This window comes from Echinococcus granulosus (assembly GCF_000524195.1).
Source record: "Echinococcus granulosus chromosome Unknown EG_S00015, whole genome shotgun sequence".
Lineage (NCBI taxonomy): Eukaryota > Metazoa > Platyhelminthes > Cestoda > Cyclophyllidea > Taeniidae > Echinococcus > Echinococcus granulosus.
In genome coordinates, this window is record NW_020170395.1 from 1,255,468 (window position 1) to 1,269,946 (window position 14,479).

General features: G+C 45.0%; 3 protein-coding genes across 3 annotated transcripts in view; 1 reads left to right on the forward strand and 2 right to left on the reverse strand. All coding sequences in view use genetic code 11, as the record gives it.

Annotated features, from left to right (window-relative positions):
• EGR_03126 (Serine/threonine-protein kinase) overlaps positions 1 to 3,197 on the forward strand; it is a gene marked incomplete at both ends in the record, with an annotated part of 8,550 nt that extends 5,353 nt beyond the window's left edge. Inside the window, 9 exons of the mRNA XM_024492375.1 lie at positions 179 to 493; positions 705 to 835; positions 1,160 to 1,292; positions 1,505 to 1,621; positions 1,709 to 2,015; positions 2,216 to 2,361; positions 2,435 to 2,602; positions 2,669 to 2,908; positions 2,988 to 3,197. Of these exons, the coding sequence (XP_024353301.1) occupies positions 179 to 493; positions 705 to 835; positions 1,160 to 1,292; positions 1,505 to 1,621; positions 1,709 to 2,015; positions 2,216 to 2,361; positions 2,435 to 2,602; positions 2,669 to 2,908; positions 2,988 to 3,197 (1,767 nt within the window). The remainder of the gene's footprint in view (positions 1 to 178; positions 494 to 704; positions 836 to 1,159; positions 1,293 to 1,504; positions 1,622 to 1,708; positions 2,016 to 2,215; positions 2,362 to 2,434; positions 2,603 to 2,668; positions 2,909 to 2,987) is intronic.
• A 290-nt stretch (positions 3,198 to 3,487) lies between these two features.
• Positions 3,488 to 4,565, reverse strand: EGR_03127 (40S ribosomal protein S17; the record flags this gene model as incomplete). Its single annotated transcript, XM_024492376.1, has 4 exons — positions 3,488 to 3,523; positions 3,564 to 3,887; positions 4,142 to 4,175; positions 4,495 to 4,565. The coding sequence occupies 4 exons, from the start codon at positions 4,563 to 4,565 to the stop codon at positions 3,488 to 3,490; spliced, it is 465 nt and encodes a 154-aa protein (XP_024353302.1).
• A 7,481-nt stretch (positions 4,566 to 12,046) lies between these two features.
• Positions 12,047 to 12,895, reverse strand: EGR_03128 (14-3-3 protein zeta; the record flags this gene model as incomplete). Its single annotated transcript, XM_024492377.1, has 4 exons — positions 12,047 to 12,084; positions 12,119 to 12,453; positions 12,488 to 12,785; positions 12,823 to 12,895. 4 exons carry the CDS (start codon positions 12,893 to 12,895, stop codon positions 12,047 to 12,049), a joined length of 744 nt encoding a protein of 247 aa, XP_024353303.1.
• Between the last annotated feature and the right edge of the window lie 1,584 nt (positions 12,896 to 14,479).

The following is a 14,479-nucleotide window of genomic DNA, read 5'->3' on the forward strand; positions in this document are numbered from 1 at the left end:
AACTATCCTCCACACAAAATAACGAATTGAATTCCAAAAAAACACCTTATTCGAGCTTTTTAGGCTAAAACAGGAAGCTGTGGATGCTGAAATAACCTCCCATAAATGACTTGTCAGTGTGTGTTTGGGGAGGAAGAGAGTTTGTGCAATTCGTCACCACCGAGGTATTATCTTTTAGCAATATGAGAACTCCAAATTGATGCAGACATCGTTTGGAAGCAAAGCTCCACCATCTAGGGGTAGTTTCAATGACCTCGAATCCTCTTCGCCTATTCGTCTGCCTGATTTCGCTATGGAGGTCTCCCAAGGCGAAGATGAAGGGAGTAGAAGCACTCCCATATATGATTCACCAATGGGGACACAGGAACGACCTTTGGCCTCATCTGAGGGGTCAGCAACAAGGAGTGGCCAAAGCAGTGTACTTCGTAGGGATGGGGATAAGGCGAAACAATTGTCCGCTGCTAGAAAATCCTCTTTACCAATCGCCTCCATGGTTGGTTCTTTTCAATTGTCGATTATTTGGTCGGTATTTTGCTTATCTCGTTTTAATAATTCTCTTCGTAAACTGATCTCGATATCACATGTTTCTATGCGTTTCTTTTGCCGTTATTTCTTTAATTTATGGTTTGTTCTATTATGACATGTAACACCTTGACTCTCGTTGCAGTATCCAGCATTGTTTTGTTTACTTCTTTCCCTGTTAGCTACAAAAATGTCCTAACCAGTTCAGAGCCTCAATTCGCACTCGGCGTTTTGTCGTGGACGGCAAGGAGCACACCACCACCTCCAAGAGGGTCGTTCTTGCCGAGGCAACTGCACGACCCGTCGAGAAGAGGTATGGCTTTACGATCCACTGTCACAACTATGCATTTGTTAATGTCGGCCTTGATCCACCTTCATAGCTCAGATTCTTGTCTTTTTTGTGCGGACAAGCTTGTCTTGACAAAGAATGCCCTTGTCGCATTTAACTAGGTCTGCTCTTCAGTCTAAAAGTGTTGCCAGTGTTATTTCACTCAAACTCTTGTGATCACTTGCCACTCGATGCATGTGTCTTTGTTCTAGGGTGCTCAGCTTCAGTCCTTCACCGAATTGTGCATTCATATATAGTCAAACTTCTGTTGCAAATGTTTCATGTTTTTTTTTTCCTTCTTTTCCCCAGTGTGGCAAGAATGCGAGCTCTGCGAGATTTCCGTGAATTAGCAAAGGAGAGCAAACGCCGTAATCGCGAGATCGCTGAACGCGTGGAACAGCAGATGCGTCAGTTGGAGTCCAAACAAGCGGCTGAGTTCACTGTCAGTCTCTTCAGCCCCCTCCCCTCCTCCAAAAGCTATCACAATATTTCCCTTTAGCATAGTGACGTGAACAAGGTTAATGCCCTAAGCTATGCCATCCTTATCCTTGTTTACATAAGCAAACCTTGGCACCAATTTGCCCCTGCCTACTTCCCCAATAGCGTTATGCATGAATCTGTCATTAGTTAACTTTTGAAGTTCTTTCTCTGTAGCACCTTCATCGATCATTGACAAAGGAATTGGAGGCCGCTGCAAAGAAGTACAAGGCTAGCCGTGAGCGCCTAGATGCTGAATTTGAAAGCGACGTAAAGGCTCTTCGCGAGGCCTCTGTAATCTCATTTGTTAATACGAAGTCAAGTGGAATATGGAATACTTTCTTACCGGTGTGCTACTCCTCTTCCCCTATTTGAATGTAGATGCAATCGGAGAAGACATTCCTGGAGCAATTCAAGCAGAAATTGGAGCACAATGTGGCCTCGCGAACCCTGCGAAAAGCGGTGTTCCGTGATGTGCGTGACGCGTTTGGCAGTGGGATTACAGTGCTGCGAACGCCGTCGGACATCCCTCCAGCAGTGGAGCAGCATTATGCCGAGGCTGCCGACTTCTTCCGTCACCGGGAGGTCGAGTTGAATTCCCAAGTGACGCAGCTGACGGAAGTATATCATAAGAAATTGGGCCATCTCGACCTCCAGTTGTATTCGGAGCAGTACGAACTGAACATGGGTGTGTTTCCTTGACTTAATTTGCCTATTTCTTTGGTAGCTTCTTGTATCTTTGCATTCTTTGCACTAATCGTTGACCAGTTCTTAATCTACTCTTATCACAGTTTCATCTCGAAACATCGAGGTGACAGTCTACTCTAATATGCACTCAGTAGCTTTAATTGCTTTCCTCAAATTTTGGAACCCGATTCTCGCCTTTAGGTTTCACTAAAAAGCAGGGCATGATGGAGCAACGTCACATGCATATGCGCCATCAATTGGCACGTAGTCAGCTTAAGGACTTTGCATTGGCAGACAGGCAACTGCTGGCAAAACGTCTGGCCTCTCAGTTGGTCGAATTTCGAGAGGTAGGAGTTTTTTTTTCTACTAAATTCGGGAAGGGGTACACACCACCTGACTGTGCCTACTTTTTATCCTCAGGCGGCGGAAGCGGATAAGACGCAGCTTCAGGAATCTCAGATGCTGGAGAAGAAAATCTTCCTCAAAAATGAAAGGGTAGCTAGAAAGAAGAGGATGACTACGTATCAACGGAAGTTACGGGAAGACGGCCCTCCGGATGGAATGAGTGTTAAGGAGGCATTAGCAAAGGTACGTCTCTCTATAACTTTGTGCTGCCCCACTTCTCCACGACAATTAAATCCGGCTTCTTTGTAGGTGGAAGAGACTGAGAGAGTGCGTGCAAGCGATGCCCTCCTCAAGTTAAGTAAGCATCATCAAATGCAGACCCAGGCTCTGGACCGCGAGTTAATGAGTCGTTTCGTCGAACTGGATGAGCAGCAGTCGGAGAAGAAGACCCTGTTGGTTAATCAGGAGAGTCGCCGATTGAAAGAACTGGACGATGAACACAAACAGGAGATGAAGGCTCACGCCGAACGCCTCCAACGCAAACTCTTGGTAGGTCATTGCTATTCGCTAAATGCCCGATGCTTCCATCGCCGTAGTGAGACCCCACACCCTGTGTTTACCACCTTAGCAACTCCGTGAAAAGTACGAAGAGGAGGTGATCGAACGAGCCGACTTGACGTCACTAAACCGGCACCCCGATACACTACCACGGCCAGGCTCTGGAAGTCGGAACAACCACTCCCTGTTCGGTAAATCTCCCAGTGCCACTTCAAGTTCCGGATCCTTAGGAAGCCTAACCGCATTGAGCAAGACATCCATGAATTCATACCGATGTTGAAATAACCCCCTGACGTGCCACATCCCACTGACGACTGTGATTACCTCCGCACACGCACATATTCACCTCACCTACACATTTCCCCGATCGTACTCCTCAGTCATTTAATAACAGCGCACCCGTCGAAATACGACTTGATAACTTGTTTTAATTAAGGATACTAAACAACTTGATTCGCCCTATTTAGAATAATGGCAAAACAACAGATGATACTGAAGCAAAGTTCCTGAACTCAAACGAAGGGACAACAGCTACGGAACACTCCTTTATTGACAGAAGTCTGTACAAGCTTATCGTCCGCCTCTCTGCACCTGAGGTTGCTTTGTCTAGAAGTACCAAAATTACCGTAGGGAACCAAGTACCTACCAGACTGTTGACCATAGCAGTGGAGACTGGATCCAATTCAGTTGTCATCATGGTCAGAACCGAAACATCAGGCTGGTAGTTATCGCGACGCTCCCTTTCCTCCTCCTGAAGCTTAATGCTGATACCACGAATAGGACCAGCTTGAATACGCTTCATGAGATGTGTGAGGTAACCAGCAATGCGGTTTCTGAGACGCTTAGAGCCAACAATAGCAACATCAGCAGTAACACGCTTGTTGATATGAAAATCGCGAGTTAGTTTGCCATAGTAACTCTCAATGAGAATTCGGGCTGCCTTTTTCACAGTCTTTGTGCGAACACGACCCTAGAAGAGAAGGCGGTATAAATAAGCACGAGAAGTCTGCAGGGAGATGGAATGATGCTAGAAACAAGCATGTTGGTAATTAGCAAGCGGGCATGTGTAGTTCGACAGCAAGCACACGAAAGAGCAATGCCGCATACAAAAGCTGCAATAACTTCAAGTAGAAAACACTATTAAAGTGCAAAGCAACTGGGGTGATACGAACCACTGACCAAAACTTCAAAGCATCTTAGAAGTGGAAGAATAGCAATACGTACCATGATGGCCAAGCAATCAAGAAGTGTGGTTTGACTCGCGGGGGAGATTTAAACAAGCAAAATACTAAATTAAAAATACCTTTTAGATGCATTATTCTATTACCATTTTCAGAATAAACGAGTTGTTATCATATTAAATAGTAAAAAATTATTTTTCAAGTTTGTAGGCGTGCCACAAACTTTAACTGTTAATAGAGTTAAAATCATCTTTATATTTTTTAATAAAATTGCCAGTTCCTATTGAAAACAAATTTATGCTATTGCTGCTTTAGCTTGAGTCATTCTTGGGTTATAAGAAGCCATTGCTGTATCAGAGAAAATGCATTCCCATCCTCAACATGACCTGAGAATACCGGCATGTGCTGGAAGCCATCGTGCTGGGTGGAAGTCTAAATTCCGAAATCCCAAGCACCCACTCCTTCATACGAGCAATCCGGAAAGTTCTTGAGGATTGTACCGCAAATTTGACTGAGTGCTCTCTAAGCCCTACCCTCCGAGTCTCTACCAAAGCCCGTTATGGGGCTGAGAAGCACGGAAGTGCATATATTATTCTCACCTAAGCAGGACAAAAGGGTATTAGCCCTCCCTAAGGGTCATACTCACGATGCGATTTACCTTCTCTTGGTGGCTTTCTGATCGGTCTGACCTCGCTGGTGACTACCATGCGCCTGATATCTTCCTTTCTTTCGCACTTAGAACCCTTGGATCTTCTCCTTCTTAAGAGCGGGTAAAATAGGACTCGAAAATATATCTTCCAACATGTTATGCAACACGGCCACAGGTTCGAGAGACCCATTTGTGTATCTTCCTCGGTTAATTTTTAGCTTACCACAGGCTTTTTAGCTTTCACCAAATTCAAACATATTCTGATTCTCTCAAAGAAGTTAACATTCTCGATAGCGAGGTATGGGGTCCCTTAATCCATATTCACCCAAATTCTGGCACTTTTCTCCATAAGCAAATCTGCCTGTTGAGGATTTTTCACCCGTGCCACCTTCACCTGTTAAATATGTGTCTGCAACTGTCGTTTATCCATCCTTCGACTCTTTTAAGTGTCAAGTCTTGAAAGCTTCCTGCATAATTCGCGCCTTCCATACCCACCATCTTGGAATAAATTCAGTAGATCACAGACCAACTTCTGCACCTTCCTTTAGACGATTTAGCTGCGTCAATTTTGAAGAGCATTCCTTTAAAGCTGTTTCTCACTTCAAAACCCACCTTTACTGCCCCTAGTAAGCGATTTATGCGAGTGTGAGCACTATTTTTTCTCCTACATCTGGGCTTAGAACCATGGCTTGAACATGACGCGCTGTGGTCCGTTTCCCTCTGATTTCTTTTATCTTGTTGGATCACCTCCTATAAACCTTGAAGTGTTTCAAGTTTTTGAATTGTTCCTCCCCGTTACATTCTACTTGTAAAATTCAGTAGGTTATCTGTTTGGAAGAAATTTTGAACTGGTACTTCAAATGTAATGACAAATTAAAATTTTAGATATTAATTACTTTAAGAGGGAAATTTTTGAGGCAAAAGGACGATTAACTTTTCTTTTACATAAGTTACTATCAAGCCTTGTTCCCACCACCACCTCTATTTCATGCAGGACATTCTTGCCTTCACCTGATCTTGAAGCCTCCACTTGACCCACGTTCCACGACCCATTTGAGAGTGTGGGGTATGATCAAAAAATGGCGGCAAAATTAGGGGGAACAAAAGGGCTAGTTTTTTTGCTACAAGAATGCATACACAGCTGCATACAATGGAGTTAATTAGGTATGTGTAACTAGGGTTTGCCCCTTGAGAGCACAAGCGAAACCAAGTGGAGTGCTGCGTCGCCTACAAGCACATACAGCCCGATTCAACTCAGTAATTTCGTAGTTCTGAGTCATTCAAAGTAAGTAGATTTGAAGAATTTGCCTTCTTTTTTTCGTAAAAAATCTGTTAGGTACGTATTTGGTCGATGATTGCCTATCCCGCCTCTCGTTTGAAGGCAGAATCAGCGACAATTTGTGCCATATTTGTGAGGGATGAGGGGAGGGAGAGGATTAAAGTGATTCAGTGTCTCCTAATTAGAGAATTGATTGTAAAGGAGCACTATTAGATGCCACCCGAGAATGAGTGACTTCAAGGGCAGCACAATGTCAGACAGTGGGGTGGCGTCCTCGTGTTTGCCTAAATTTTTGCGCCTGAGAATGCACTCATTGCATGTGAGGTAGTATGAAGAGGTGAGTTGCCCGAATCTGACTGCTGGGACGCCACCTGATGGAAGGAGAGCGGGTGAGTTGATGAGGCACGATATCTCCGTGGGCTGGATATGAAGGTAGGCAATGGGGGATTGGGCCCACCGGCACATCGTGAGGTGGAAGGGAGAGGATGTATCAGTAGACAACCCTGCAATCAGGTGAGTGATAGAGGTCTAAGCAGGCGTCTGCCTCTTTCTCTGATCTAGACCTCTTTGAGCAAGCGTTTCCTCGAGGTAAACTAATCAATTCACTGTTGCCTGTGGTAATGGGGGTATTGTTTAATTACCTGCTAATAGCAAATTGCCTGTCTCTCTGCTTATGTGAAATGTTTCACTGTCACAGACCTCGTTCACTCAACTGAAACTACATTTTAATTTAACAAGCTCATAAAATGTGTGACACTGTTGGCACCGAGGACGCCATTCTAAGTCACCTTACCAGCAGACCCTTTCATACAAACAGCAATATTATTTCTGACGTCATAATAACTGAAATGAATAGTATGTCTTAAAGGTTTTATTAAATTTAGATGGTAGAGCATTTAAAAAATGCCCTAGACGTTCGCGTCAATTACCAAGGCGGCAACCCGAGAGCCCCGTAATTATGTCATGTGAATGGTTAACAATTGTGGCATCTGGTAAAAATAGCCTCACTGCTGGTTGTAAGTGAGATGAAATCCCTTCATTCCTCACGTCTTTTCCTTTTCTTCCCCTTTTTTTCCTGACGTTCCAAGTTGTCAGTTCTACTTCTCCCTCCGTTTTCCCATTCAAGGGGGAAGCAGTAATTGGCTGGCTCTACCACTTTTAACCGAGATACACCTTGAAGCGTCATCTTTACAATTTTGCACCTCTAATCAAATCAAAGTGGCCATTTTAAGTGAATATCTGAGGATAATTGAAAAAAACAACTCGGTGTTTACAGAAGGTAAGGGGAAAGCTGCCAGCGACACAGGCGAATGGCGTTCTTTCACCCACATGAAACGACCATTCCAATGTGGTGGATACAGAGCTTTCCATTTCTGCAGCTGGACGTAGCCATCATCGCATGGCATAGACTAAACTGTATTATGGATGAAGGAATGTCTATAATTCTTGTAGTGATTGGATGATGGTGACGGCAGTTTTCTTTATTACCTTCCATGCACAAGTGATGTCACTCCTTTCTTTAAGCATTTCGTCATGAGGTAATTTGGAGGGCAGTTTTTTTTTGTCAGTGTACGTAATTCATACACTAAAATATTTTATCTCCCATTGTTCTTTATGCGTCAACCTACGGAACATGTGATGCTGAAAAGAAGGAAAGAAAAGAAAAAAAAACCCACCCACACACATCTCTGTGTCCCACGCCATAACAGCTGAGTCGACAGAACAGGAATTGGGCATATCCGGGGTTCCCGCCTGTTAGCCATATTTGGGGGATGTAAAGAGCACCAACTTTGCTATAAAAGACTTTTATGAGCCTGCCTGTATGCACCGCGAGCTGTCTACTTCGGAGCGAAAGCGAGTGAGTGAGTGAGTGAGATAGAAAGAGAGAAGAGGCACTTTTTCTCGTGCCTTTTGCGCTCCGACTCTGCCCATCGCACCCAGGCCTATCAAAGTTTTAGGCAACTCGATTCCGGGGCGAGGAGGACAAGCAGAGCGACGCCTTTTAAGCCTTGGACGGGTAATTTTACATCTGTACTGATAGATCAAATAGTTAAAGGGCAGGTGAAGGCTATCCAAGGTCTGTACCATCAGCTATTGTTAGCCAGAACACACGGAGACTTACATCAGGCTGAGATTTCTCTCTGTCGAATTATCAGCGAAGTGCATTAGCTAGGAGAAGCTGACAATCACCCCGAGTAGACGATCGAGAGGCGTACAGAGTTGTAAGACCTACATCTTCTATGTTCCTCAAACATTTGATTCTGGTCAAATGCCACCATTGGGCGATGGCATCGCAGATTTCCATGTTATTTTTCTAATAAAGCAGTACTGACAATAGCCTCCGATTACATAGTCTGTGTACCGCTAAACAGAGGCAGTATTTACCTTTAAAGGACATTCACTCAAAGTCCAAACACTCCGAAAACACCCATTTTCGGCAGGTCATAATGAACTTAACGTAACCATGCATTCAAGCGTTGCCATCACCGTGTCCTGACTGGTATGGTCAGCCTTCCGCCAATCCCCACCGCACCTTTCACGCCTTTTTAATGCATATTTACGAGCAAATGACACAGTCGATTGTTTATTTTTCCACTGAGGGTCAGTTTGTGTGTGGAGGGTACTCCAAGTCGCCGAAATCAACGAATTTGCGACTTCTCTATCCATTGAGAGCAGGAGGAGACGGTGAAGAGAAGTGAAGTAGATGATGCCATATTTATCCAAGGCAGTTGGGACGACGGTGAAAACATACATAAGTGGATGGTGGATAGTTATTTACGTACCAGGCGCATTTGCGCTTCACGAGGTGACAGCTCATTTGCACATTACAATGAAATTATGAAGGGCAGGGAGGGTACACTTTGGCATACCCCCAAGGCTGTAGTACCTAATCTCGTGGGGACGATGTGGATCAACCCAATGCCTAGCAGAGTAGCCTGTTCTGTGGTCAGTGGTAGACCTACCTCCCCCCCCCTCCCCCAGTCACCTGACATGCGTGTCACAATTGTCTGCCAAGATGAACAGACTCAGGTCGGGATTCAAAATAACTGCTGGCTATGAATGAGAGATGCGTTTCCGCTTGATGGCTTTATGTTTTTGGAGATTAAAAACTACTCGAGTGTGCATGCACACCCACACACATTGGCATTGTGAAACCCCTTCAAGTGCTGTCACTGGTGTTTGTTTCAACTCCAAGTGTGGCAGGGGGAGGGGAGAACAGATTAAACTACCCCTGCCCTGACCTGCGCTCGACACGGCCCGCTCAGGGTGTGGGACAGACGGCCTCGCGTTGCGGTATCACGGTGCCCTTGGTGGAGGTAGTGTTGCAACCCCTTCTTGATGCCACAGAGAGGTAGTGACGCCTGACAGATTGCCTCAGCAATTAAGCAATAGTTGAGCTGTGCCTCAGGCAAGTTGCTTTTATTGCCATCTCCACCAATCTGGAGTTGGCAAATTCATGGAATACTTGAGAATTTCAATGAATTAAGCATAAGAAATGTGGATACGTAAATAGCATTGCTAAAGACTTCATAATTTTTGCGATACACAAGAATATTTCCATTTTCGTAGGTCTCCGCCCCCGTCTCCACCTCCTCTTCCTCCGAAAAGTGACTACGTGATCCGTACAATTAACAAACGCAAAGACGAGCCACAATTTGTTCGCTAGCGCACTGTCAGTTGGTAGCAGTAAATGGCGTTGACGCAAGCGCTTGGTTACGGGCACCGATCACAGCTTACAACGCCTAGCAATACAATCTCTGTTTTCTTTTTAAAACGTTTCATACGCGCACAGCATAATCCAGGCCTTATTACCTTTGACCGGGGATAGGAAGTTTTGCAGGGGTTAATAATTTTTTGGCACTTTTGAAAACTCCCGAAAAATCGATATGAGGGGGGTGGATTGAGCAGTCCCTCCTGTCACCTACATAACCCAACAAAATAGAGCCACATTCTGATTGGTCAAAAGTGGCGTGAACACCAAAATGACCCGGTAATGGGTGTTAATACCTTCTCAGGTGACGGATCGGGATTGCCAAACCTGTAGGCTGAACTCAACAACTCGGCAATGCAACCACATTCATTAGGTGATGGAGGTTGTTGATTCTACCCGTCCATGGTCAGGCACATAGCCGATAACTCTACCAAGGCAGTCGTCTTCTCATGCACTAGCGGTGAGAGAAGAGACCGCCCTGCCTAGCATTATCTTGTCACACTTTAGTCACCGCCAGTTAACTTCCACAGCGTGTGTGTGAATTCCTCAAGTTATACCCTTGAAATTTGCCACAGATCACACTAGCCACAACTCTCCAAGGTGGATATTTATTTATGTATGCGTACACCCATGATTTCGGCTAAAATATGTGCGAATAAAGACACTTTCCATCTCTTTCCGTGTGTGTCTAAACGTGTATGTGCATGTGGGTGGATGTGACAAAATGCACGCGCACGCACACACATAGAGCTGACTAAGCCACCCAGAATGAAGATGGCGCGGGCACGATGCACGCACGCTCGCACATGAGACAATTGGTCGATGATTTGGCAAGCAGTAGGAGTAACGCCAACATTCCACCTTGACGTCAGTAGTACGAGCCAATCAGAGGTGAGACAAAAAGGAATGAACCAATAGGCGATGCAGTCTACCACCCAAAAACAGCCTACAACGCTGTGTACGCGTGTGCATGAGTGTGTGGATGGATGGACTTGGCGACCGCTACGCGCTGTGCGTGTGCGACTGCAACTTTTGCTGTGTGGCGATGACGATGATTGAGGGAGGGAAGGCTTTAAATGCTCCTTGATGAAGTAGGTGGGTTAGGGCAAAAAAGGGGAAAGATGAGGAGTCAACGAAGTTTAGTCAAGTTAAGCAAATTTCGCGATACGAATACTTACCTGAGATGGAGTTCGAGGGCTTCAGCACCGATGCAAGGGAAAGCAGAATTGTCACGAGCTGGCATTCGACCGAGCCATCTTTGGCGCGTTGAAGCGACAAACGAGGGGGCGCGAGGAGTCTGAGTCCACCACGGAATGTCATGGGAAAAGCAGACGTTGCTCCCAAAAGCCTGATATCCTCGTTGTATTTATGGAAGGCCTCGCAAACTGCGTGTTTAATTCGCCTGATGGTGCTTTGATGGGTGAGTGGCCAGTCACTTGTGATTGCACAGTGGCGCATCGAGGCAAAACACAATTGACGAGTGACTTGCTGTCATCAGCCCGACTATAGGTGATGGAAGCAGAGACTGGTGCTAAATTCAATCTGTCAATCTGCACTTCCTGTTCTGTTAATATTCAGGCCGCTTTCTAATTTCTTGTAATGGTGGAGGATAGGACAGTAGGCAGGAGCTGCGACTTTGTCTCGAGTAATAATGTAACAGATTGGCGAGACCAACCACTCTCACAGGCTACCTCGACACCCCACACACATCGCCTTTAAAGGGCAACACCGAGGGATAGACCCCCTGTCCCAGGGAGGCCACGACAACTGACCTGACAGCACAAAAAAACGCAGGCGGACGTAAACAAGGGCACGCGTTAAACCACTACATAACTTGGGGTACGAAGGCCACAATTGACTGGTTCCGCTGTCATACGTCCAGCACGAGCGGAGAGAACCCGAGCCAGTGAGCAGCAGAGCCGACCGAGGCTACTTCGACACATGATTTAAGCAGGACCAATCAGAGCCCAAACCCCTCTCCGCAAAAGGACAACCCACCCGTGCTGCACAGCCCAACTCCCACCGATATTCTTGAAAACATACGGTACGAGAGTTAGAAGGTACCAGATTCACCGGTATTAGCTCCACGGGCCAAGCTAAACAATGAATCCACGAATTCACCACGCGCAAAAGACAGTTTGGTGTTTCACAAGAGAATCAACAACAACAGCTTACGCCATGACATGTACTTAACAAACTCAACTTTGACTAATGTAATGAATAACAAGTCGGTCTCGTAAGAAATTTTATTTAATTAACTGATCTGTCGAAAGCGAATTCAGAGTTATTAACTCCGACATTTCTTCATTTAATCGGCTTTCGGCGGTTCAGCAGCATCGGTATCACCTTAAATCTAAGAAAAGTTATTGTAAACACTCACCAGCGTCGCTATTCCACAGGGTTAGGTTATCGCGCAATAGCTGCATAATGAGAGTCGCGTCTTTGTAACTCTCCTCTGGCAAAGTGTCCAACTCGGCAACTGCGTCATCGAATGCCTTTCTAGCGAGCTCACAAGCTCGTTTCGGATTGTTCATGATTTCATAATAAAACACGGAGAAGTTGAGAGCAAGACCAAGACGAATAGGGTGAGTTGTTTGCATATCCCCTTCAGCAACCTCCGTAGCGGACTTATAAGCCATCAAACTATTGTCAGAGGCCTGCTTGCGCTCATCGCCAGTGCAAAACTCAGCAACATAGCGGTAGTAATCACCCTTCCTAAACACAACAAATAAGAAAATAGACAACAAACATCTTCAGGAAGAAAATTTTCGATTCAGAACTCGACGCAGCGGGAAGGAGCGTTTTGTCGAGAAGGTCGAGAATCTCTTTGCAAGTTGCGCTCAGTTCCCTCTCAATTTCCTCTCGAACTTTCTTAGCGATCTGCATTTTTGCGTCCCCATCATGCTTCTGCTCAATGCTACTAATAACGCGCCAGGAGCTTCTTCGAGCACCAACCACGTTCTTGTAAGCTACCGACAACAGGTTTCTCTCCTCGACAGAAAGGTCCGCTCCGGACTCCAGAACATCCTTCATCGCCTTGACCATTTCTAGATTTGCATAACACGGTTTGTAGAGAGAACATACCATCATAACGCTCACATTGTTCACATAGCTTCGCCATGTAAACATTTTCCTCGCGCTTACTGAGAGAAGACATAACGACCGCCCGAATCACTCAACGCAAAAAAGCGATTAAACCAAAAGATCGACGTACCACTAGTTTAAACAAACACGAAACCCATCCGCCATGAAAGGGTTGATATGTGTTTGCTTTTAACAAAATCCCTGCACTTGCTGTGAAAATAGGCAAAGAAAATTGCTTATTAAGATATGCCAGTTTCTCCTAATTTATACGCAGGTTTCATGTTTTACACGATACCTACATTTTCTTAGCATCCGATTAATTACCATTTGTTCATAAACTTTTGCTTATCTAACTTGCTTTAGACACAAATTTGTAATTTCAGGAATTAAATTTGGCTAGATATGAAATTCATCGACAGTTTTTTGCTTTTTCTAGATTTGCTTAATTAGACTGTTTAGCAGTTAACCTATAATTTCTTTAAAACGCTAGATATACAAAGGAAAGCTTCTTTCTTATGGAATCCGAGGTTTTACACACAGCGCCTCGAGACCCCCATGAAGATGAAGCAGGTCATAATACTCGAGCAGAACATGCGTATCCGATATCCTGAAGGGCCTGGAGGGCTGCTAGCATAGGCCGTGGTCAGACTGCCCAGCAAAGTTACAGTGGTGGAGCCCCTATCTGTCTCTTTTGCCAGAAATGCGGATTAAACAAATGACTGAAGCAATACATGTATTTTCTGCGAGGAGATACACTAACTATGGTGTCCATGACTTAGGAATTTTAGCCAAGCCCTTGGCATAAATTTTAATTCTGCAATATTTTCCATTAATGCCGCAGATACCAGTAGTGTTCTACCATAAAAACTTTTGTCTAGTAATCTGCCCTTACACGTATACACCTGTTTCGGCTCTCTATTCAGCAATGAACCATTGCACAATCTGTCCTGTAGACCTCGCGTACATAGAGTGAAGTGATGCAACATCTGTTATGTGAAGTTTATTGAATTTGGTGCAGGTGAGACAGGTTTAGCATAGATTTCTTAATGTCTTCTTTAGTTAAGGGCCACCTATGCCTTTTGCTCAAGGCACTCAACACTTTCACACCTCTTACATGTCCTAAATACCTTCCGATCTAAGCCTACTTTGACTCAATGACGAGGTGATATAATCTAGTTCTCCGGGAAAAATCCTACCGTATCTTCCACTTTCTCCGATGATAACATCTCACCTACCCTTGGTCTCAGCCGCTTGAAAGCATGACATGGGTCATCCATTCTCTTATACTTGCCATTAGGGAGGTTCTTGTTGTGGTCTGGATACTCTAGACCTAATCTTCCCTGTGTTTTAATGCCATTTAACAATTGTAGAAGAAGCATTATTAGTGCCCACTTCGAGCTAGTTTCACGTCACTTTCCTTAGTTTCTAAGGTACTGTCAGCTTTCTGGAAAGTGCTGGAATCTCCAGCGCTGAAGGCGAAACCCGGCGCCCACTCGAACTTCTTGCGGGGCATTCATCAATGTCTGCATTAGATGTTATTGCTGTTCTTTTGATAGGTCAAACTCTTTGCGATGCCTTGCATGAATTCTATGGTGCTGGAGATTTGTCGCAATTGGAAGACTCTGGTTATCACGATTGATTCCCTGTCTTGTCCAAA